Source organism: Pipistrellus hanaki, assembly GCF_964339955.1.
Source record: "Pipistrellus hanaki genome assembly, chromosome: 4".
Lineage (NCBI taxonomy): Eukaryota > Metazoa > Chordata > Mammalia > Chiroptera > Vespertilionidae > Pipistrellus > Pipistrellus hanaki.
In genome coordinates, this window is record NC_140506.1 from 85,442,508 (window position 1) to 85,466,367 (window position 23,860).

The following is a 23,860-nucleotide window of genomic DNA, read 5'->3' on the forward strand; positions in this document are numbered from 1 at the left end:
GATAGAGCACAGGTCTGCAGACTGAAGGGTCCTGGGTTCAGTTCCCGTCTGGGGCACCTGCCCAGGTTGCGGCTCAATCTCAGGTGTGGGCGTGCAGGAGGCAGCTGATCAATGATTCTCTCTCATCACTGATGTTTCTATCTCTCTCTCTTCCTTCCTGGGGGAGTGGGGGGAAAGATTAGAATAAAACGAATAAAAAACAAAACAAAACCAACAGCTTTCCCTCGCTTTCTTTCTTTGCATTTTCTTTCTTTTCTGTTTTCCTTTCCTCCCCTTGGCCTCTCCATTCCTGCCATTCCTCCAACTCTTTCCTAAAGCGCTCCAGGCCCATCCGGATTCCGGAGCGAAGATCAGATGGCGGCCGGACCGGACCCGCTGGGTTAGGAGACGGACTTGCAGGCTCCAAGATCGGATTTTCCCGCTTTTCCGGGGAGCTTTCCGGCCGCGGGGCCGGCACAGGCCGGCACTGCCCTCCGCCCCCGCGCGGGGGTAGTAGGGGCGGTGCAGTCCCCGGCGTGCGCCCAGCGCTCCCGCCGGTCCTGCGCGGGGACACAAAGGTCCGTCGGAGCTGTCCTCGCCCATCCGTCCCGCCCCCGCCCCCGCCGTCCCAGGCCCCGGCGCCGCGCCATTGGCTGGCAGTCCCTGGGGGCGGGACCTCCGCGGGTCCGCCCCTCGGCCACGCCCCCTCCGCAGCCCAGCTCTGGCAGACGGAGCCCGGCCGCAGGCGGAGAGCAGCAGCAGGTCGCCAGGTAGGGGACCTTCTTCGGGGACCCCGGGAGGGGGTGGCGGGTGCCCCCGGCCGGAGGCACGGGAGCTTCCCGGATAGGACTTGGGCTGCTCTGCGCCCATGCTCCTCCCTTCACCCCCCCGTTGCAGGGTCTCCTGGCTCGCCTGCAGGGGGCTCGGGGCTGGGACGCCCTGGCTCCTAGGAAACCTTCGGGCGCGAGGCCTGTTTGGGGAGGGCGAGTTCCTGCTCCCCGGGGACGGGTGGGGGTGGCCGCGGCTGGCGGGCCGGGGAGCCGATCGGCGTCGGGGAGCCCTTCCCGCCTGGCCACCTGTTTTGTGCGTCCGGGGAACCTCCCCTGGCTTTCGGGTGTGCGCCCTGGAGCGTGGACGAGGTGACGGGTGGTGCGGCGGGGCGAGACGCGGGCGGGGGGAGCGGGGGTAAGGGGGACGCCGCTCCGGGAGGCGGGCCGGCCGCGCCAGCTGCGGGTTCGGCGGCGGGAGCGCCGCCAGCCCCGGCGGGGGAGCCGGCCTGGCGGCGCGCGATTGGCCGCCGCGGGGGAGGGCTCGCCGGGCGGGCGGGCGCCGAGCGTGTTGGCGCCCGGATGGGGGGCCCCCGAGGCGGAGCCGAAAACTTCACCCGCGCCCGCCGCCTCCCTCCCCGCCGGCCTCGCTGGCATCCCGTCTGCAGGCCGGAAATGAACTGTTCTTTTTCGCTTTTTAAAAAAAGGAAGCCCCTGGTCCCCCCGCCCCCCACCGCCCCCCCCTGGTCCCCCCGCCCCCCACTGGTGTGGAATTGTGTGTGTTTATTGGGTGTGTGTGTGTTTATTGGGGGTGTGTGTGTTTATTGGGGGTGTGTGTGTTTATTGGGGTGGGGTGGGGGATCGCAGACCAGCCCGCCTCAGGCAGGGCCTCCGTTCTCCTAGGCGGGGGTGTCTCATTGCAAACTGGGGCCCCCGGGAGCCTCAGTTTCCCCTTCCATAGACTGGGGATATAATTTTTTCTGCCATAAGGCAATGTGTGATAATGAAAGGAGATGGCTAACCCATTGCCCCGAGAAAGGTTAGCGACGGTTACATTTTTTATTTGCTATGTTGTTATTTCTCAGTCTCTTAGCCTTCAGTCATGCCCCTCCAATCCGTTCGCCAGGGGAAACTTGTAAAAACAATTGGCTTCAATCAACCTCAGGCTTCAGATGGCCCACTGGTGTGCCCATTGCCATGGAGAGCCAAACTTCTCAGCATAGCTTCCTGCTGTCTCCCACTGGATCCTTCCCTTCTCCCTCTGTGCCCGCACCCCTCCCTCCCTGTGGGCCTCTGCCCTGCAGATCCCTCTGCCCGGAATGGCTTCCCCACTCCTGAAGGGACCCAGCCCCCCACCCTCCAGGCCAGGGCCTCCCCACCTCTGCTGCTCCCCTCTCCTGGAGCCTCTGAGGACTTCCTGCTCTCAGTGCTGGCCTGTCTGCCCTCCCCCTCCGGCCCCCCACTGGCCCAGCAAATCCTGAGGGGTCCCTGGGGCCTGGGGTGGTGCCGAAGGAGGGTTCCCTTGGGAGGGGACCGATTTTCTTTGTCCCACGGAGGGCAAGGCCAGAGCACTTGGTGTGTGTCCCGCCAGCAGGGACAGGAATGGGAGGGATCCTTCCAGATGGCCCCGTGCCTGATGGTTCCACCATGAGCAGCCCAGCTACTGTGGGCCCAGCCCAGTGTAGTGTCCTGCACAGTGTCCCCAGGCCTGGGGGGCGACCACTGCCACTGTCCCATTGGACAGATGAGGAAGCTGAGGCGTGCAGCCGTGAGGTCACGTGCCAGGGTCACGGAGGGCGTGAAGAGCAGAGTGGCCCAGCAGCAAAGATGGCAGTCCCGGGTGCGTGCCTCGAGGTGCGGGGTGCAGAGCGGGCTTCAGTTACCAGCAAGGGCTTATGCTCTCCCAGAGGGCTGTGAGGGTTGAGCTGGGCTGGGCCGGGTCCTAGGCGGTCAGGGCTCTGGGTGACCGTCTCTGGGAAGGGTGGGGTGGGAGCCCTCCGGGGGGTCAGGCGGCCGGGCTGGAGGGCCCGCCTCTGGTTCCCAGCACACTGGTCCTGGGATTTGAGACCTCTTCCCAGCATTCGGGCCCCAGGGGGCAGGCGCAGGCCAGCTGGGCTCTGCCTGGGATGGGGCTCAGCTGTTCTCATCCAGCCCCTGACGCTGGCGCTGGGGCTACACCCTCCTGCCCTGTTTGTATTTTTCTCTTGTTGCCACATCCTCTTGACTCTCCCTTCATTCCCTCCCCCGCTCCCCCCAGCTCCCTCATCCTTCAGCTTGACACTTTCCCTCTACCCTTTACTCCCTACCCACTGCTCCCTTCTCCTCCCTTCGCCTCCTCCCCCCTCCCATCCCTCCGCCAGAACCAGGCTCTCTTTGGAACAATGAAGGGGAATAGGGCTCATTGTGGGCCCTCTGTCCTGCCTCAGCTGACCCACCCTGCTAGGCCTGCAGGCCCTCAGTTCTGCCAGGCTGGGGCTCAGGGGGGGTGGAGGTGGGGAGGAGAGGGGAGAGAAGGGAAGGTGGGCCCTAGCCAGACCCACTCAGGACCGCGTCCCCTTTGAGCCTCAACACCTCCAACCCACCACCCTGTTTCCCTGAACCACCAGCTCTGTAGGCGCTGTGTCCCGTGGTCCAGCAGCATCTGCCTCCCTGGGTGCACCTTAGAAATGCAGACTCTCAGGCCTCAGCCCCCAACCTTCAGAATCAGAACCTTCACTCCATCCCTGAGATTTACGGGTCGACTCAAGTGTGAGAAGAGCTGGCTCAAACCTCCCTGTGCCTTAGTTTCCCTATCTGTAAAATGGGCATGATAAAAGTGCCTCCCCTGTGGGGCTGACGTGGGGGTGAATCTAGTTCATGTATATAAATGCTGGCACAGAGCCCGATGTAGAAGTCAGTGGATGGTGGACATCACACCTTCACTGCCTCGATGCCCCCAGGCCCCCATGCCCCGTGCCTGGTTCTCCGGGCCCCTGTCCCCTGCCCTTTGTGTGGGCTAGTACTCATCCTCTCCTGCCAGCAGTGGCTTGGCCCTGGGGCTGGTGGCTTTTAGGCTGAGAGGGCAGGAGGGGGTGGGGGATTAAGGGGAGACCTGCAGGGTTGGATGTCCAGTGTCCAGATCTGTGGGCTGAGAAGGAGCCTGGTGGCCAGTGGGATTCTCAGAACCTTCCAGGAGGACTCGCATGACCTGTGGAAAATTCCCAGGCTATTTTGGGCTGAGGCCCCCTTCTCCGCCCTTTCCCAGGGTACAGGCCTGCTGACACACCTTTCCCTGGGGACCCGCAGGCTGGGAGTGGCTTCCTGGCTTCCCTACCTTTCGGTCCTGGGTTCCCTCTCTCGGCTGGGCACTCTTCAGAACCCGGGGGTGCAGTCTGGGGAAGGGGGAGCACGTATTTAAAAACACAGCCCCTCACCCACACTCCCCGCCTCCGCTTGCTTTTCCTTCATAGCTTTTCCACTGTTGGATGTACTTACTGTGTGTTTCTTTTTTCTTTTTCTTTTTTTTATTTTTTTTATTAAGGTATTATATGTGTACATATCTTACCATTGCCCCCCCCCCCTCCCATACATGCCCTCCCTCCCTAGAGTTTTTCGTCCATTGGTTTTGCTTATATGCATGCATACAAGTCCTTCGGTTGATCTCTTATCTCCCCCAGATCTCCCTCCCCTCCCCGCTGTAATTTGACAGTCTGTTTGTTGCTTTACTGTCTCTGTATCTATTTGTTCATCATTTTATAATGCTCTTTATTATCCATAAATGAGTGAGATCATGTGATGTTTCACCAGTTTACTTATTAGGTGGGGAGCTTGGGTAAGTCACTTGATACGTTGTCCTCAGTTTTGCCATCAGCGAAATGGGGATGAACCGAGCTGAGACGTGCGAAGTGCTGAGAGCACTGCTGGCCCCAGTTCTCTGTTCTTGTCCTGGTGGTTGGAGGGCAGGGATTGTGCTGTCCTGAGCTTCTTTCCTGTTCATGGCAGGTGACCAGGAACTCTAAGATGACTAGGAGGCAACATTCTTCAGGGTCCTCTGATGCCAGTGTAGCAAGCGCCGGGGTGTGGGGGGGGCAGGGTGAGCCCACCTGGCCCCCTGGTGTGCACACACTGGCAGTGACAAGCCTGGGCCATCAGTCAGAGCAGGCTCACTCGTATGCCTGTGTTCAGATGCACAGATGGCTCCTGAGTGAGCACACATACTTGTGCACACTCATATACACAGGTCATAGATACACAAACACGTGTGTTCACAGAGCAGCCACTGTGACATGCCTGGGGCATGATATTTGGTCTGAGTTTGCTGCAGGCCCGGGGCCCACCCCAGGTGTGGCCTAGAGCCTCTGGCCAGGCTGAGCGTGTGTGTGCAAACTCGTCCCAGCTGCAGGAGTGGGGGAGGGTGCTGGCCACCCGAGTGGGGCTGCCTCCCTCAGGGATGCTCCGAGGCCACCCCTGGGACCACAGCTGCCCAGCGGGAAGCATAGACTATGCTGGAGGACCTGGTGTTGCTGCATGCACGTGGGCAAGTATGTATGTGTGTGTGTGTGTGTGGGGGGGGGGCAGCAACAGGGCCCCAGAGCTGGCTCTTGGGTGACTGGCAACTCCCTCCCCCAGCTGTTTTCCTTACAGCTGGACTTTGACCTACACTGAGGCCTCCCCCACACAGAGGCCATTCTCTCCTCCTCCCTCCCAGGCCCATTGGGGGTGGGTGGGGGTGCTGGCCCTTGGCCAGGCCTGCCCCAGCTGCCCCAGCTGCTCTCCAGCTCAGATGGGCCCTGAGCGGCGGCAGGGAGGTGGTGATTAAGGCTCCTGGGTCTCCGGGGCTGGCACGTCCCTACCCCCTTCCCCGTCTCCTGCTTTCAGTGCCAGGTGAGCACGAAGGTGGCCGCCTTCGCCAGCCCGGCTTTGGGCCCGGTGCTGGGTAAGGAGTCGGGGCCGTTCCCTGGACTGTCCCCAGGACCCTGGTCTGTGGCAGCCCCAGTGCTGGCCCTGGAGACCCAGGGGGACCCCGTGCTGCCCTCAGGTTGCTTACTTCACAAGGTCACGGGCTGACAGCATCTCTGAGGGATGGAGTATTGGGGGAGTTGAGGAGAAGGGGTGGAGAGAGAAGGGGGGCCCAGTTTGGCCCGGTTCCTTAACCCAGGTGGAGATGGGCTTGGCAAGGGGAATGGAGACACACAGACAGACAAATAGGTGTGAAGAAAGGAAGACACATGTGATGTTGATGAGGCCCAACGCTTCCTGAGCTGTCCTGCCCTCCCTTCCATCCCATCTCCTGTCGCTTACCTTCTCCATCCCCAGGAGCCACCACATCGACCTCAAGAGCCGCCGCCCCGCCCCCCCCCCCAGCCCCCCCGCCCCGCCGCCTCCTGCTTTTCAGATGGTTCAGGATCCAGCTTGTAAGCTCGTTAGGGAAGCGCCCCCCCCGCCCCCCCCCCCCCCCGTTCTTTCTATCTCTGGTGCATTTTCACTTTTGGAAATCTCAGTGATCTGGTTCATATATTGGTCTACCTGTTTATTCTCCGGCTCCACATGGAGCCCTGTCTCCAGTGCCATGCACAGGGCCTGGCACAGGGCACACACCTGTTGGGTAGTTTTGTGATGACTATTACACAACAATTACAGCTGACACGTATTGCTCACTTGCTGGGGGCAGACGGCGTGCCGAGCGCTCAGCGTGCATTGTTTCATTTCGACTTCACGATCCCTTTGGGGAGTCGGGACCATTATAATCTCCATCCCCGGATGTGGAAGCAGGAGGCCCAGAGAGGGTCAGTAGCGTGCCGTGCCCGAGATGGCACAGCTGGCAGGTGGTCCCTGGACTTGGAGGCAAGCTCCCGGGTGTTTAGGAGCTAGCTCACGTTTTAAATGTGGAGTGAGATGTGCCTGACCCCGAGGAAAGGAGGGGGGAACAGGGGGGTGACACAGGGAGGGCCTCCCCCCCCCCTGGTGTCACCGAGCTACTACGGTCCCCCCTGCTGTCCTGGGCGGCCTGAGTGAGGGCGGGGCAGGGCCCTCCCCTCCCTTCTCCGGGCTGGCCCCTTCCCAGAACCCCGTGCGTTGGAACATTCCAGGACTCTATGACCTGTGCTGGTGGGTCACGCTGGAGCCCTGACCCCCAGCCTAGCAGCCGGGGCCTTTTTGAGGTGGGGGCTCCCCGGACTCCCGGTCCTCCCTGGCCGTGGCTGCAGCTGAGAGAAGGGTCAGGAGGTAGCTATGCAAGTCCTCCAGAGGCAGCTGGCTCCCCTTCTCAGCCAGCTGGAGCCCCGGGCTGTGGGGGGGGGCGGGGAGGTAGGGAGTGTGTGGGCAGAGATTTTGGTTTTTGGGGAGAGGAATGCGGCCGGTGTTTGGTGGTTTGGTTGGGGACAGCGGGGACATTGCTGGGTGACTTTGAAACCGTGGTGCCCTGCGGCCACATGGTTACTAGAAATGAGGGCAGCGGGGTGGCTACCTGGGGGTTCAGATGGTCTTCGCCCGCTGGTTTTTCTCACGAGCAGCTGGAAACCCGGAATGTGAGGCAAACTCCTGGATGTTTAAAGGATCACTCACAGTTTATACTTGAAAGCCTCGTGGGAGGCACTTGTACCCTTTGGGCAGCTTCTGCGCCCCCCCCCCCCCCCGGTGTGTGTGAACTCGGTGAGATCTGGGTGCAGGCTCCTGGCCTCCCTCGTGGCCTTCCTGGAGGCTCCCCCTGCAGAGGGGACACATCCCCCAGAGGGGAAGGGACGTACCGGGGCCTCCGGCTCCTAGGCTGGGCTCTTTGTTCTCGACCTTGAGCCAAGGCCACACTAGAGAGGGCGCCTTTGTAGTCGCCCTGTGGTGCTCCCTGGTGACCACGGCCAGATCTTGGCAAATCGTCCCGGGCCAGGCAGCCTCGGCGCTGCTCCCACCTGATGCATGCTGGGGGCTCACCCAGGTCATCAGCGGTCCTGGCAGCCCGGTGACCCAGACGGGGTGCTGGGTCTTTGGAAGCGGCCGGTGGACATGCCGCCTTTGAGGCGGCCCTCGCTGCCGGCTGGTCACAGCCCTGCGATCCAGACTCGGTGTCTGAGCCTGTCTGGTTTGTGTCCCAGAGTTTCCTGGATGAACACTGAGCTATTTCTTTTGCCTCCCCCTCTTCCTCCCCCCTGGCGCTTGCAGGGTCCAGAAAGTGTTTCTCCGGCTGGAGTCCTGGTCCAGGGGCTGGCGTAGAGCGAGGCCTGCCTGCCTGTCTCCAAGCCCCCTCCCCCCGGCTCCTTCCCCACTTCCTGTCACTGTGTTTACTCACTGCCCCAGGCTGTGCTGGGCACTGAGGACACACAGGCACACAGGGGACCGACGCCGACCTTGTCATGGGTACCGGCTGGCCTTTCTGAGCAGCGTGATAGAGGGGGCCCGGCTGCTGCAGACCCCGGGGCGGGGGCGGGGGGTGCCTGACCCACTGGGCCCGCCGTCGTGTTTGGGGGGGAGTTTGTGAGACGTGGCTGGGACCTGCATCCCACAGCGTGAGGAAGGGGTCTCCGATGGCAGACTCCCCGATGTGGGGTGGGTATGTATCCGGGGCCTCCCTGCGGGGGGTGAGCCCCTGAGCGCCCCCTCTCTCTCTCCAGGTCAGCCATGTCATCTGAGCCTCCTGCGCCACCACAGCCCCCCACCCACCAGGCTTCGGTCGGGCTGCTGGACACCCAACGGGGCCGCAACCGCTCACCATCCCCGCTCCGGAGCAACGTGGTGCCCAGCCCGCTGCCCACCCGCCGCACCAGGACCTTCTCCGCGTGAGTCTCGGGGCCGGCTGGGGGAGGCTCCCAGAGGCAGGCGGCCATCGCTGTGCCTCAGTGTCCCTGTCTGTCACAGGGGGAGACGTGGGGTCGGGCTCAGGGCGAGCACTGGAGAGTGCCCTGCGAACTCTGGAGGGCGCGGCCCCGGGCCCCCAGGAGCCTGTCGCGGGCTGGGGCGAGGCCCCGCTGCCGGGTCGGAAACCGCTGGCCTTTAACCACACAGAGCCTCTTCCCTCATCAGACCTCAACCTACTCAGCTGCAAAATGGGGACACGAGCAGGGCTGCCACGGGGCAGCTGAGGATGCACACGGTGCCTGGCAGATGCAGACCTCAGGCCCAGTGAGTGCAGGCCGCTGCTCTGATTGGTTAAGGATCTGTCGTCAGCTTTTAGTCTAAGGCCCTCTCTCCACATGGGGGAAACTGAGTCCTGAGAACCATCGCCAAGTTCGCCAGGGAGTCCGTCTTCCTGGGTTCCGTGTGAATGGCCCCCAGAGTGGTGCCAGGGCCTCCGGGGCCACAGCGGCGGGCAGGGCTGGGATGAGCTGGGTGCGCCCCAGGAGAGCGGGTGTGTGTCCGGAGGGCTGCTGGGCCCCTCACACTCCCCCTCCCGCCTCCGACAGGACGGTGAGGGCCTCGCAGGGCCCCATCTACAAAGGAGTGTGCAAATGCTTCTGTCGCTCCAAGGGCCACGGCTTTATCACCCCGGCTGACGGCGGCCCCGACATCTTCCTGCACATCTCCGAGTGAGTGCGGGGGCTGGGCTGGCGGGCCGGCGGGCCCTGTCTCGGTTCCTCAGGGGCAGGGAGAGGGTGTGACCATGATGGGTGAGGGGGTGGGTCCAGGCACGTGGGACCCAGTGTGACTGTGTTCAGGGTGGTTTTTTAAAAAAATATATATATTTTATTGATTTTCTACAAGAGGAAGAGAGAGGGATAGAGAGCTAGAAACATCGATGAGAGAGAAACATCGATCAGCTGCCTCCTGCATACTCCCTACTGGGGATGTGCCCGCAACCAAGGTACATGCCCTTGACCGGAATCGAACCTGGGACCTTTGAGTCCGGCAGGCCGACGCTCTACCACTGAGCCAAACTGGTTTTGGTTGTGAGACCGCACTTGGTGATGCTGGTGTAGCTGAGGCTGCAGGTGACAGTGTGTGTGTGTGTGTGTGTGTGTGTGTGTGTGTGTTTGTGTGTGTGTTTGTGTGTGTGTGTGTAACCATTGGGGTGGGGTGGGGTGGGATGGGGCTGAGTGCCCGAGTGTATCTGGTCCGGTGGAGGGCGAGGGGCACCCCTGTGTCTGTCCTCAGGGCGGCTTCCTGCCCGACCCCTCTGATCCGGGAAGCTGGCGCTGGATCCTTCCTCTAGCCACTGGCTCCCTGACCACGTCCTTCCTTCCTGAGTGTCTGGAAGCCCCGGGAGGGCCAGGGCGGGGCCCACACAGGCAGGCCCCCGCGTCCCGCGGCCTGCGTCCCACTTCCGGCCTTCCGCCGCGTGGGGGCCTGACCTGGCAGCCTTACCCCACCCCACCCTTGGCCTCAGCGCCCCCTGATCTTTTCTGTCAGTCTGCGGGAGAGTTGTGTTCTGCGTGGGCTGGGGCCAAAGTAGGTTTGCAGCGGTGAGTGCGCCAAGCACAGTTTACTCTTGTATTATTCCTTATTAATGATTTATTTTCCACGGGAAGAATGATAAGCCTACTTTTGCCTCGGCCTGCATGCAGAAGCCATATATTTGGAAATAGGAATCTACTGATGGAGAGAATTGCCCTTTCTTTATTGCCCCTCCCACTGCTCACACGGCAGGTCTTGCTAGTAAGTAGGCCCCCTGCACTGTGTAGACCTAGGATGTTCAAGCAACGTATCATGTATGCGAGTGCATAAGTGGGTGTGCACTGCCTCTTCCCAGAAAGGGCTGGTGGTGGTTTACAAGGATATGTTCAGGGCATCACGAAAAACCAGTGAGTGAGGAGCACGGGGTGGAGGCGGGGACGGAAGGAGAGGTCCCAGGGTGCCTGGTCCTGCGGCAGGTGCTGCCCTTGCGTTCCTGAGCTCCTGGTCGCCACATGGAAGAGGGAAGCTCCGTTTGCTCCGTGATTCTCTCATCGAGGCAAACCAGATCTGGGTCTCATCAAGGGGGAGTCAAGATGGGCACATCACGTGACCCCAGGGCCGGGAGGGTGACTCAGGTCCCGTAGAAAGTGAGGGACTCTTCCAGGGAATGGCCCCAAGGGAGAGGACCCTCCTGGAACGAGCTTTAAGCACGAAGGGTCTTTCTGGAAGGCTCACCGTTTCTGGGGAGTGGAAGAGCAGGTGCAGCCTGGGTTCGGCAGGTGGTACTGGGTGATCCCACAGAGGGCGCGCTGCCGGTGCCTGGGAATCCCTCATCCCCCGTGGGGCCACCTCGTTTGTCTCTCTGGTTCAGACTGGCTCCCCGGCTCTTCTGTCCAAAAGGCCCCGGGTCGCCCACGCTTCCCGTAACATGTGAGCACCTCCAGGCTGAGCTTCTGTCCCAGCGTCAGGGGTCCCAGGGCAGCCGCTGATGGGGTGTGGGGCCTGCAGCACGGAGGGAGAGGGGGGAGAGAGGCTGGGGCAGTGGAGTGGCTGGGGCACGGTGGCTCCCTCTGACTGATGGCAGGGGGCAGGGTGGGAGGGGCAGGCCCAGGCGGCCCTCTGACCAGCAGGGGCTGAGTCCTGGGCGCGGCCTCCCACGGCTCGGGGCTCGTCCGAGTGCTGGGCCTGAGTGCTTCTCCCCACCCCGCAGCGTGGAAGGGGAGTACGTGCCGGTGGAAGGCGACGAGGTCACCTACAAGATGTGCTCCATCCCGCCCAAGCACGAGAAGCTGCAGGCCGTGGAGGTGGTCATCACCCACCTGGCGCCGGGCACCAAGCACGAGACCTGGTCCGGCCACGTCGTCAGCTCCTAGGAGAGGCCCGGGGCACCCCTTCTCCGGGGCTTGTGGGAGACTGCGGAGAGGAGGAGGCAGGACCGGACTGGAGATGGCATTCCACTGCCCCGGATGCGGCTTCCGAGCAGGGAGCCTGGTCCCTTTCAAGAATCTCCCGGTGGAAGGGGGTGGGGGCAGGCACGGGGTGTCTGGGCCACCAGCACAGCCTCTGACCATCACAACAACCGCACCATCTGAAAAGTATTAAAAGCATTGAACAAGGAGAGGCGCCCGGCTGGTGGCTGAGTAGAGGGTGCAACCCTCGCCCTGGGAGTGGGTCAGGGGGCGTTTCTCCAGCCCACAGAGCCCCTCATCCCCATCCCCCTGGGGTTGGAGGCTCAGGACTCTGCCGGGTGGTGACACACTCGGATCCCGTGTGTTTCCCGGCGTGAATCCCCACCCAGGCGCCCCCGTCTTGTGTCTCCCTGGCCCTGGGCAGAGCTTTTTGGTTCCAGGCTTGGCTGGTTGCAGGGGAGCTGGCTCCGGGGGGCGGGGTGAGAGGGGTGGGAGGGTCTCAGGGTCTCAGGTGCCTTTGCAGCAGGAGGTGTCACAGCTGGGGCTCGGGGAAAGTTTTCCCAGGAGCCCGTAGCCCTCCATCTGGGGAGGCCGTGCTGAGAGCTGAATTCTAACCCTTAGAAGCCTGGTCCTCTCCACCTGCCTTCAAGCCCAGTGATTAAGGCCCAGCAGCCATTGCGCCTCCCTTGTTAATTAGTGGTGGATGGGGAGGGAGGAGGGAGTGTAGAGGGGAGGGTGTTTGTTTTAAAACAGACCTTTCTGCTGATCCTTCCAGAAAAGAGTAAGTAGCCTGCTTTCTGACAGCCCGGTAAAGTCAAACGTTGGAGAAAGACATTGGGCGAAGGGGTTGTCTTGAAAACAGGCGTGAAGAAATGTTAGGAGTTCTGGTTTTTAAAGTAACGGCCGCTCTCCCCGGGGCCAGCTCTGTTTGCGCTTTCTGCCGGTGTTGCGAGCCTTTGTAGCTAGTGCCAGTCAACAGGCCTAGGAGTGTATGTGCTGTGCTTTGGTTTGGCTGTAGTTGTGGCTTTTAAATAGAATTAGCTGGGTAATCCATTTGGAATATGTGGCTGGTGCGGAGTCAGGAGTTCAGTTGTCAGCGTGGAAAGTGGCTTTGGGCAGACAGGGTGTTCTGGACTGAAGACTGAACACGGGGCTTTGGGCCGGGGGTGGGGGGTGGGGGAAGCAGTCCCGGCCCGGCCCCCAGGTGTCTGCGTTCTGGGGACGCTTTGTGTTCAGCCTGGGGACGGCCTCGTCGGAGGGTGGGAGCTGGAACTGCTTGGCTGATGGCTGGCGCAGTTGTTTAACACCAAGTGTGTGATGACGTGTGTGCAGTGAAACCCCACAGTTAGGTGACTCCATCTGCCTTTTCCTGGCCCGCCGTGCCCCTTGCACAGCTCTGCCTCCTGCCTTCGCCTTCTGCTGGGCCCAGGTGGCCTTTTCCCGCGAGCCTTGGGTGTGCCAGCTGGCCCCTGGAGGCTGCTGTTGGGTACAGGCCACACTTCTGGAGCCACTTCTGCCAGGAGCCCCCGGTCTTTTGTGTGATCCCCCGACTCCGCCTGCCAGTGGGTTGGGATTGGATCTGCTGTTCGGAGGTGACCTGTGTGTGTGGAATCCTTTGCAAATGGCTCCTGCAGTCCTTCCTGTGTGACCAGCTCTTCAGTGGGTATTCCAGAGCTGGAAGGGACGCCCTCCCACTCCGACCCAACATACACAACCTGCTCTGGGCTCTGGAGGACTGAGGTGTTGGTGACTGAGGTGGGAGTTGCACCCATCCCAATTTGCATTCCTAAATCCAGATCTTTACTCCCACCTTCCTGTCAATAAAGGCTGTTTTGTGCACGGCTGTGTGTTGTTTGTTGACGAGGAGCTGGCGGTGAGGAAGCTCTTCCCCGGAGCCGCAGGGTCAGGGCGGCTCCCACACCAGGCTGAGTCATCCCACTCCGCAGCTGGTGGTTTTGGGGTTGAGTCAGAAAATGGGATCCCACCTTTTCTCTGTCAGGCTCAGGGTAGGAAGCTTAGGAGTGGAACGTGCCTTTGTGACAACAGAAAGTGCTACCTGGTCACTTGTGGATGGAAGCCCTGTGGATGCGTTTACACTGGGGTTGTGAGGCTGAGCCGGGAGAACTGTGTTTGGTTCCCAGGAGGGCGGGAGGAGGCGAGGGGCTGGGCTGGACCGGGCGGGTCTTCACGTGTGTGGGGCTGGGAAGGTCATCTTGGGACAGCCTTTCTCAGGGGGGTGGATAACGATCTTTGTTGGTGCAGAGGTGAACATTTTTATTTTAAAGCTGTGTTGCTTTTCAAAGTGATTTAGGAAAGGCCCTGGCCGCGTAGCTCAATTGGTTAGGGCCGTGGTTGGCAAACTGCAGCTCGTGAGCCACATGCGGCTCTTTGGCCCCTTGAGTGTGGCTCTTCCACAAAATACCACGGCCTGGGCTAGTCTATTTGGAAGAAGTGGCATTAGAGGAAGTTTAAATTTAAAAAATTTGGCTCTCAAAAGAAATTTCAATCGATGTACAGTTGATATTTGGCTCTGTTGACTAGTGAGATTGCCGACCACTGGTTAGAGCGTCATCCCGATACACCAAGGTTTTGGGTTCGATCCTACGTCAGGGCACATATAAATAACCAATGAATGCATCAATAAGTGGAACAACAAATTGATGTTTTTTCGTTTCAAAGTGTATTGGGGAAAATTAGGACCAATCCATTGAACCTTTTAGGGAGAGGCCAAAGCTCAAAACCATGAGATTGTGGGCATGTTGCACTAAGAGGATGTAACCCAGGTGGCATGAGGGAGGCCTTGGCAGGCTGCAGGTGATACTGGGAACAGCTGCAAGCGGGGCATGGACTGAGCTTCAGAGCCTGAGCGGGTGCTGCGGAGGGCAGCCAGCGGAGGGGCCTGGAGGCTGGCTGCCTGGCCCAGGTGCCAGCCAGGCCTGAGATCAAGGAGCACTTTTTGGGGGGAGAGGAAGAGGAAGCAGCTCTTGGAAAGGAAGTGATTCAAAGCCACCTACGCCCCGCCCTTCCTGAATCCACATCTGCTCCCTGCCTCTGGTTCCTCCCGCAGGGCCAGGCTTAGGCTCCTCAGGAGGCTCAGAAGGCCTTCCCGGAGGCCTGACTCCTGCAGCCACTGGTGTCCCCAGAGACCTGAGTCCAGGGCTGAGTACCGGCTGGCTTCTGCGGTGCTGGGCCGGGACCTGCTTTCTTACCAGCCGCAGGCTGCTCAGGTGCAGCCTCTGAGCTTCCCTCTTGCTCAGCACTCAGCACGTTTAGGGCTCTGGTGATGGTGTCTTTATCCCATGGACCCTGCGAGGCTTCGGGCTGGCTTCGGGCGAAGTCCTGCTCCCCGGGTTGCTGGGGGGGGGGGGGGGGGGTTTACGTGAGTTAGTGATAGCTCACACCCACCACTCAGTGGGCTTTACTGGAATGATATTACCTATGTAGTAGGGATTGGATCCCATGCGACCGAAGAGCAAACAGGCTGACATGAAAAGCTCAGAGTGAGAAATAGGAAACAATACAATCACTTTAATTTGCTACTCGTCACATTGAAAAAAGTCATTACAGTACATTTGAAAACCCTTCGATGAGATGCCACGGATGGCATGTCCCGGGAACCACTAAAAACGCCAACCGCGTGGTGGGGGCGCTGTCCAGAGCCGAGAAGCCCGGGTACACCTGGGGGGAAGCCAGGCTCCTCTGTGATGAAAGCACCTGGTGGGGCGGGAAGGTGGGGGTGCAAAGCGCATGGATTCAGGTCGGGGCCCCGGCAGAGGTCACACTGTGGACTGAAGCTGGCCTCGGGCCCTTGTACCAATCTGTGGAGGGCTGTGGGTCCCCACGCTTCCAGAGGCTAGGAATCGACATGTTAACCGTTGCCTGGGCAAGCCATCTCCGCCCTGTTCTGGCCCAGGGCCTAGAGGGGCCTTCCAGTTCCATGAGGAACGTGCAGAACTCGGTGAGGGAGGGGGAAGGGCCCAGGTCCAACCAAGGCTGCTCCCAGCCCTGAGGTCAGAATCGGGGTGAGGGCCAGGGTCCTGCGCTTATTTATTCACAGGTTTGCAGAGAAACAGGGCAGCTTCTGTCCTGCTAATCAGCGTGGCTTTCACTGATGCCGGAGAAACCAGGCAGATCAGGCCCCTGGGAAGCCCAGGCCCAGGCCGGTTCTCTGGTGAAGCGTACGCCTGTTAGGCTCTGAACCCGGCTCAGAGTGGCCCCTGGGGGAGGGCTGTTGAGACTCTGCCTCCCAAGTCGATGGCTAGAGAACCAGCTCCCTGTAGTGGGTCTGAGCTAACCTGTGTACCAGGCCAGCGGAGGGCAAGCCCTGTTGGGTCAGCTGTCACTTGGCTGGCCAGTCGTCCATAGGCCACGCTGTGGTCTGTGGCTCTCAAACAGGAAGTGGGGTGGGAAAACAAGAGTTCAGAGGTCACTTAGCTTACTACCGGCTGATGACCACAATGCCCTGGTCTCAAGGCTCCGCCCAAGCCGACACTCAGCAGGTACTTCGTTTCAGGAAGTGTTCTTACATGTTTGTCCTGGGCCGGGTGGTTGTAAATGTCCATGGGCACGGGAGGGAGGGATCTGGGTTGGTCACTGGGAGAGCCTCTTGGGGCTTGCAGCTGGGCCTTCCCGCCCTCCCAGGAAGGGGCGCTATGAGAAGAGCTCCTCACAGATCCTGCGGGTGTCCTCGGGGGCCATTACGGTGTAGCCCATGGTCCTCTGGTCTGTGAAGATCTCATGGTCGTTCCCACCCTGCGGAGACACGAAGCAGACACAGCCATTGCCTGGGGCGAGGGCTGCCAGAGGAAGGAGGGACCTGCCATTGGATGGGGCAGGGAGGGTTTCCTCGGTTACCTTGTTCCTCTGGAAACTAAGAGACAGACTCGCTGAGAAAGGGTGTCACCTTCTCCTGAACCGTGACTCAGCGGGGATGGGTAATTATGTTGGTGAACAAGCTCAAGGTGTTCTTGTGAAGACTGAAGGCTTATCTATCATCTAAAGAGGTAATTGCTAATTATCAGAGTAATGACCAATTTACATATTGGCAGACCAGCAGGAGGCTGGTGTGCAGCAGGGGGTGGGCGGCCAGAGCCTAGTTCCCCGGGGTCTGAGGAGAGTGCATGACAGGAGCCCGGACTGCAAAGGAAGAGGAAGTGGCCACGGGGAGCTCTTCCAATCCCCCTGCATGGACATCCTACCCCAGCCCCTGCACCTCCGGGGGAATGGGGAGGCTGATTGGATAGGGAGAAGACCCAGCCTTGGGGGTAGCTGCAGTCCGAACCTCCGACTCCTGGTCTCTTCTCCTGCCAGGATGCCCACAACAATAGCACGCCAGCAACCACCAGTCAGTGCCCCTGAGGCCTGCTGCTGCTGCTGGGCCCCCTCCACTGGAGCCAGGCATGCCTTTCCTCCCTCCAACTCCACACCTGGGTAGAAGCAGACCTGAGCGGCCCCCCAGCATCAGACCCTCCTCAGCCCGCCCCCCCCCACTCCCCTCCAGCAGCAGCGCCATCTCTGCAGCAGAAGCATGCTGAATCTCGCTGGGGTGGGGCTAAACCTGCCCTCCTAGCCCGCCTGGCTCTCCCCTGGCCCAGTCCCCACCGGTTCCAGGAGATTGGAGCCCTGCCCCGAGCAGGTACAGCTGAGAAAGAGCCAGTACAATTTCAAGAATGGTGCCAAGTGGGAAGGTTTGACTGCTACTCCCCCTTTGGCCTCACTACCCCTCTAGCGCTCACTCTAACCGCCCCCCCCCCCCCCCAAGGTCTGGGGAACCCTCTGCAAAGCTACCATAGCTACAGTCCCAGGAAACAATCATGCCCTCCTCCCCTCATCAGCACCTGCTACCTGTAAGAGTACCCGTGAGCTTAAAAATAACAACCCCTTCCCGTTTAGACATCACTTACTAATGAAACATTTCTAGGTTTATTAGCTCAGAACCTCCTCATGACAACCCAGTGAGGTAGGCGGAGAAGAGAGTACAGTCCCCATGGTATATGCGTGTGTATTCAGAAACGAAGCTCAGAGAGGAACAGTGTCAAGCCCAGTGGTTCCCAAGGTGCAGCACGCGCCCCACAGGGGGTGAAATTTGATTTTAAGTGGGGCAATTGGAGAATGAGTTAACAGTGAATTTTTTGCATTTCTTACGGTTCTAGGGGGCCTCATCTACAGCATATATAATAAATCCTATATAATAAAAGGCTAATATGCAAGTGACCAAATGATAGAATGACTGGTCACTATGATGCACACTGACCACCAGGGGGCAGACACTCAATGCAGGAGCTGCCCCCTGGTGGTCAGGGTGCTCCCACAGGGGGAGCTCCACTCAGCTACAAGCAGGGCTCACGGCTGGGAAGCACAGCAGCAGTGGTGGGAGCCTCTCCTGCCCCCCTGGCAATGCTAAGGATGTCTGACTGACAGCTTAGGCCCACTAAGCCATCAGTTGGACATCCCCCCAGGGCTCCCGGACTGGGAGAGGGCACAGGCCAGGCTGAGGGACCGTCCCCAAGTGCACGAATTTTGTGCACGGGGCCTCTAGTTCTTCTATAAACAAGCAGGCTCAGCAGATGACAGGATGCTCAGTGCCATCGACTTGTTCCACTGCACCTGGGCTTCTCTAAGAGCCACAGGAGGGGGGCAGGCCACAGCCCGAGCACCCTGCTCCCAGATTTCCTGGATGGACAAGCCTGTCTCTGAGCTGATGAGGCCACGTGCCACACTGGAGCACTCGCCATGTGGCAAGCAGACTGAGGAACTGAATTTGACTTTGATTCATTTAACTAGAAACAGCCCCATGCGGCTGTCTGAGCCAGGTGGCCTGGGTTAGATTCCTGGTTCTACCACTGATAGGGGGGTTCTTTGGGCAACTCCCCACCTGGAGAGTGGGGAGTGGTGGCACCTCCCACAGCGCTGGGGGGAGTACTGATGAGACCATGGGACGGGTAAGGCCTGGAAAGCAATCTCTGTGGCAGTACCAGCAGCAGCCCCTGTTCGGCTGTCTGGGTGTTATCACAGCGTTTTATCTGGGGGACTACGCTCCAGGAGCTGAGGACACAGATCTGGGAGGACCTGACACGCTGCTGTGGGCGGAGGAGGGTGGGGGGCCGTGACTGCGGGTCCCAGTCCCGCGGTCTCAGGTGAATGCATCGAGCTACCTGCCAAGTGCTGAGAGGGGGCAGCTCCTGCTTTTCTTATGGAATTTCCTAATGTTTTCTCATAAAACTGGATAAGCAATCTCACTCCAAATCTTGAGCAAAATCAATTAGCTTTTCATATAATGAAAATAGTGGCTGAGAAAAATGTTTTTTTCTCATAAAAATCTGTCAGAAAACCTGACATCCTTTTAAAGGGCTGACTGACCCATGAAATCACTCCAGCTTTCCCACCTGCCGATTAACCAGTCCCCAAGCAGATGCTTTCCCAGGGAGGGGAGGGGCCGAGGCCGGGCCCAAGGTGTGCTGGGTGGACGGGCTCTGACCTTGCGCCATGAATGCCCTTCCCAGTGTGCCCAGGAGCCTGTGTCTGCTGCCTAAGCAAGCAGCTGTGGAACCACTTCTAGTAATTCCTCTGGTTTAAAAAAGCCAGACTTCTCTCAGGAATGGCCTGGCAGGTAAACACCACCACAGAGCACTATGTTCAGAGGGAAAACAAACTCCCACAGTGTCCGCAAGAAGCCAACGTCACAGACTTAGGCGGGCAGTTAGTAGTCACCTGTCACCCAGCTGTTCCCTGCCTGCCCGGATGGTTTTAGAAACTGGGGATACAGGGGCGGCAACAAAGCCACAAAAGGACATGAAGGCTACCCCCCAGCTCCCAACATGGGAAAGAGCTGGAGTGCGGAGAACAGAGGGGAAGGAAACCCAGAGTGACCAGGGAGGGGCCTCTGAGCAGAGACCTGAAGAGAGAGAGGGGACAAGCGTGTGACCGGCTCCCTGCGGGGAAGGCAGCTCAGCTCTCGGAACCTGCCAGGCCCCGGAGGATCTGCAGACCATCGTCAGGACCTGTGACGCCACCAGAAAGCGGCACTCTGGGCCATAATGAGCCCGCCTTCAGCTGGGTCTCTCTGGAGAACGGGGTGAGGACAGAAGCAGTGGAGTCGGGAGCCCCAGCCGCCAACAGGGGTGCAGCATGAGGCAGAGTGCCCGCTGAAGGACGGCAGGCTCACAGCTGTGCCTGCCCCTCCCTGGAGAGGCTGTCACATTGGGGGACAGATGTGTGCCTGGCAGATGCCTAATTTGCATGAGTCTCCCTCGTCCTGCTGGGATGGCTAGGAGCTACTATGGATTCACCCACGGAAGCTGGGTCGAGAGCATCAAAACCTCCCCATCTGGGTTGGGCTGCTGGGTCCCTTTCATCTCCATTTGCTTTCAGAGGGCAGCGAAGCGTCTGTACCACAAACCCCAACCTCTACCACGCTCCTCTCCTGCCAGGGGCCGGCCTCTGCACAGTGGCTGCACAGAGCGTGCAAACCAGATTAGAGGGAGGCAGCAGCAGAGCCAAAGCACTGAGCTGCCAGGGCCTCTCTGGAGCAGCGAGGCCTCAGACAGCGAAGCTCCCACACGACGGGCATGCGCACTGAGGCTCCCTGGTTCGGGCTGCGGAAGCTCAGCTTGCAGGACACACACACAACCGCTTCCTGAGAGAAGGTAAAGGGAGTGAAGGGGGAAAGGGATGAATAACGGAGATCACATTCTTGTGAGAGTGAATGATGGGTCCACAGGAGATCTCAGCTCAGGGAAACTGCCCATGAATATTTATATCCTCCCTAGGCGGGCCAGGGGTGAAACATAAGGCAGTATATGCTGTCCAGCAGGGGAGGGGCTGAGGCTCAGTCCCCATCGCACCCCAGTTTTGCAACACTTACATAAGTGAATCCCGATTATCCTGACACTGGAGACAAAGAGGAGATTAAGAGGAAGCTGACGCTCCTGTGGGCAGACAGACTCCCTGTCGCCTACAGTTCACACTCCTGCTGCCCATGGGCGCTGACCTCAGGTCAGTTAACTAGCATCTGTCAAATGTCTGGTTGTGGTGGGCACAGAGCTGAGGGCTGTGCCCTCAACGAGCGCGGAGCAGGGCTTCTCCCGGCTGCAGGGGACAATCACTGTGTGTGTGTGTGTGTGTGTCTGTCTGTATAAGCACCTCAATAAAGTTGGGGAAGGAATAAAAGCTACTGGTCTAGAGGCCCAGGATGTCCTAAGAGCTGAGAGATGACAGCAAATGTTGCAAGATGCCCAGTGTCCGGTGCCACTGCTGGTGGCCCACCAGGGCAGGCGTAGGAAATGGGAATTCGGGGGCGTGCTGCTTGCTGGCAGCATGTGGCTGCTTTCTGTGTGTGACAGTGAACTGCAGCCCCTGGAATGCGAGGTAGGGCAGCTTGTGCCTGGCCATCTCCTCCCTGAGGCAAACCAGGCCTCCCCCGGTCCCTGAGCGGAACTCGGAGCTGGGTTTCAGACCCTGGCTGCTGTGACTGGTGGGAAGGATGAGGGGCTTCAGAGCTGACAAGTACTCAGAAAAGCAAGGCCCGGGCCTCCTCCTTTGCTCTGCTCTCCGGAGGTGCTCACGGAAGGCGGCACCTTTGTGCGGCATCGGTCCCGTCAGAGGCTGTGTCAGGAGAGGACTCGCAGGCTGTCCTGAGCCCGGGGTGTTCGACAGGGAAATGGCTTCTCCCTGACAGCTCTCAGCTCAGGTGCCACTTCCCTGGAAGCTTCGAAAACATTTGCCTTGATACACAGAGAGAAAACAGCTTTCACAGTGTCTATCCCCGAATGTGAACAGCATTTAAAGCTAGTATTTGACAGCTCTGTGCCTAAAGTTTTAAGAATCAATATGTTGTTAAAAAACTTAAGAGTGCTGGACTGTTCACTGCCATTTCCAGGAAACCACTGACAAGAGGATTGGAGCTGAGGGCAAAGAATGATGTGAGAGCGCTGACCAGTGCTCGTTTCAACAGCAAGAAGCTGAGATCTGCAGCCGCCTCTCCTAGGGAACGGGTGAATGACTGCGTCCCCATGACAGACAGAATGTTCTACAGCCAGTAACATCTAGTTTGCAGAGAAGACTCACTAACTTGGGGGAAATAAAATACGGTTTGAGAACAAAAGCAGGAAGTAAACAATGAACATGCAAGAGTCCCACACTGAGCTCCTATCTGCAGAGAGGAGAGCCTGGAGGCACATCAGAAGTGATGATAGGTGACTTATACTTTCTTCCCCGTCCTTTTCTCATTTTCTACAGTGAATGCATATTACTTAAGAACGAGGGGGGGGGGGAACCTCCATGGAATAATATCCATTTTTTTACCCTGGCCTGTGTGGCTCAGTGGTTGAGCATCAACCCATGAACCAGGGGGTCACGGTTCGATTCCGGTGAGGGCACACGCCTGGGTTTGCGGGCTCGATCACTATAGGGGGCACGCAGGAGGCAGATGATGATGATTTTCTCTTATCATTGATGTTTCTATCTTTCCCTCTCCCTTCCTCTCTCTGAAATCAATAAAGACATTAAAAATAGTATCCATTTCTTTAAAGCAGGCAAGATTTAGGAAATAGAACTGATGTGTGATAATGTAGCGCCTAAACAGAACAGGAAACACATTCACAAATGAAGAATTCCCAAAGGCAGTCACTGTCCGGCTTGCTCAAGAACCAGGGTGCATTGTGCAGTCCCACCTGGGGGCCTGGGAACAGCAGAATGCCGTCCTCACAGAAAGCGGTTCTCTCCTGGCCGAGGGCTCTCTCCGCAGCCGGGAGGACTGAAGAAGCTCCTCGCCATTCCTTAGATCTCAGGGTCCTTCATCAGCTACCTTCTCCCAAAGCCGCTACTAAGGCACCGCTGCGTCCGGAGTGCTGGGCGCGGGATGTGATTAGACCTGGTTCTCTCTGTCATTAGGAAAAGGCTGGCTGCTCTGCCTCCTGAAAAGAACCGTGCTCCTGTGGGAATTAGAATCTCACTCGCTGGAGAGGGTTTGCTGACTGGAAAGCACACTCCTTGAAAGAGCAGGGCGTTTGTTCTGGTGCTCCCAGCTCGGGCAAGCTACTTACGCTTTCTGAACCCCCATTTCATACTTCTGAAAGGACATGAAACTGTGTATCCAGAAGTCCCTTTCATGTTGAAAGGCAGGGCCACTGGGATAGATCTCAGCTGAACAAACCAAGTATTCCAGAGGGGACCGGAGAGAGAAGGGATGAACTCCCTGTGAAGCATTTATGATGTACCTGCTGATGCAACACGGCCCAGGACGCCTGATGGCAAGGTAACACCGAAGGGCACAGAGGGCGAGAGGAATTTAAAGGGGTTTCCGACACTCCTATACCCTGTGAGTGATGCTCAGGACCAATCCCTTACCTCCCAAATTCCAGACTCAAGAGACTGTCTCCTATAATATCACTTAGAACCTAAATGAATGCCTCTGGGAGACAAAATACTGAGGAAAGAGAATGGCAAGGGCTCTGAAATGCAAAGAGGATTTGACAACAGCCCTGGGTCAGGTGTTTTGAGAGGCACTGGAGGAGGGCAATGTTTAATTCAAAAGCCAAACTGAAGCTTGCTGGGTTCTTACCTCCACTGAGGTGTCAGGTGTCCGAGCAGGAGGGGAGGGGGCCTTAACCACCCTAATCACACCCTTTCGGACAACAGAAGCATCACTTAGTTTGACCTGGGCCGGTGGGGAATGCGTGGGTGAAGGGAAAAAAAGCCCATTTGTCCATTTCCTCCCTTCAAGCCCAAACCAAACAATGAGACCACAAAAACACTTCCGTACTCACTGGCATGGTTTTGTCTCCAAAGAAATAAATGGTCTTATAGCCGTCATTTTCCACGTGTCCCAGGCAGTACCTCTTGTCCCATCCATGAGGAAAGACATCGATGCTGATCTGGCCTCCTGCCAAAGGGGAGGGGACACAGGCCGAGGTGAAAGGGAGGCTAACAACCTGTCACCGGAGCCCGCTGCTTACACTCCCTCAGGGGTAGGCTCTAGAGATTCCTTCCACCTTATGTGTTTTTCCAATGTCATTCCCCCTAGATCAGGGGTCCTCAAACTTTTTAAAGTGGGGGCCAGATCACGGTCCCTCAGAGAGCTGGAGGGCCGGACTATATGAACTAATTCCTACTGTAACAACCTTGGCTGCGCTCACTGCCCAAAAAACCTGGCGGGCAGGATCAGACTCCCCTGGGGGCTGCATGTGGCCCGCAGGCCGTAGTTTGAAGACCCCTGCCCTAAAACCTAAAAGTGGGGCCCAGATGACCCCTCAGAGCCAGGGGTGCACTGCATTTAGGTGGGTTTCAGAGAAGCATGCTGGGGGCCATGTGGTAAGAGCCCCATTCAGTGGAGCTCATCTCCAGCTTCAACTCCTCAGCTCGGAGGCAGAGGATGCCTGGAAGCGGCTGCATCCAGCTCGTCTTGCA

At 58.9% G+C, this 23,860-nt stretch overlaps 2 protein-coding genes across 5 annotated transcripts in view; one reads left to right on the top strand and one right to left on the bottom strand.

Annotated features, from left to right (window-relative positions):
• Positions 1-621: 621 nt before the first annotated feature.
• CARHSP1 (calcium regulated heat stable protein 1) lies at positions 622-11,661 on the top strand. Of its 4 annotated transcripts, none has more exons than XM_084881189.1 (4): positions 622-749; positions 8,330-8,494; positions 9,119-9,241; positions 11,257-11,661. In XM_084881189.1, the coding sequence occupies exons 2-4, from the start codon at positions 8,337-8,339 to the stop codon at positions 11,417-11,419; spliced, it is 444 nt and encodes a 147-aa protein (XP_084737315.1). In that variant the 5' UTR covers positions 622-749; positions 8,330-8,336; the 3' UTR covers positions 11,420-11,661. The 4 variants fall into 4 exon arrangements, with proteins under 4 accessions (XP_084737315.1, XP_084737314.1, XP_084737312.1 ...); XM_084881188.1 differs by lacking the exon at positions 622-749 and adding an exon at positions 992-1,118; XM_084881186.1 differs by lacking the exon at positions 622-749 and adding an exon at positions 1,027-1,093.
• Positions 11,662-14,963: 3,302 nt separating this feature from the next.
• Positions 14,964-23,860, bottom strand: part of PMM2 (phosphomannomutase 2) — a 32,576-nt gene continuing 23,679 nt past the window's right edge. The window contains exons 7-8 of the mRNA XM_084881171.1: positions 23,221-23,336; positions 14,964-16,207 (exon numbers count right to left, since the gene is read on the bottom strand). Coding sequence (XP_084737297.1) covers positions 16,106-16,207; positions 23,221-23,336 — 218 coding nt within the window. The 3' untranslated portion in view covers positions 14,964-16,105. The remainder of the gene's footprint in view (positions 16,208-23,220; positions 23,337-23,860) is intronic.

Coding starts and splice junctions, on each gene's coding strand:
- CARHSP1 (XM_084881189.1), top strand. CDS start 8,337: ATGTCATCTGAGCCTCCTGCGCCACCACAGCCCCCCACCCACCAGGCT. Junction 8,495..9,118: donor CGCACCAGGACCTTCTCCGC/GTGAGTCTCGGG, acceptor CGCCTCCGACAG/GACGGTGAGGGCCTCGCAGG. Junction 9,242..11,256: donor ATCTTCCTGCACATCTCCGA/GTGAGTGCGGGG, acceptor CCCACCCCGCAG/CGTGGAAGGGGAGTACGTGC.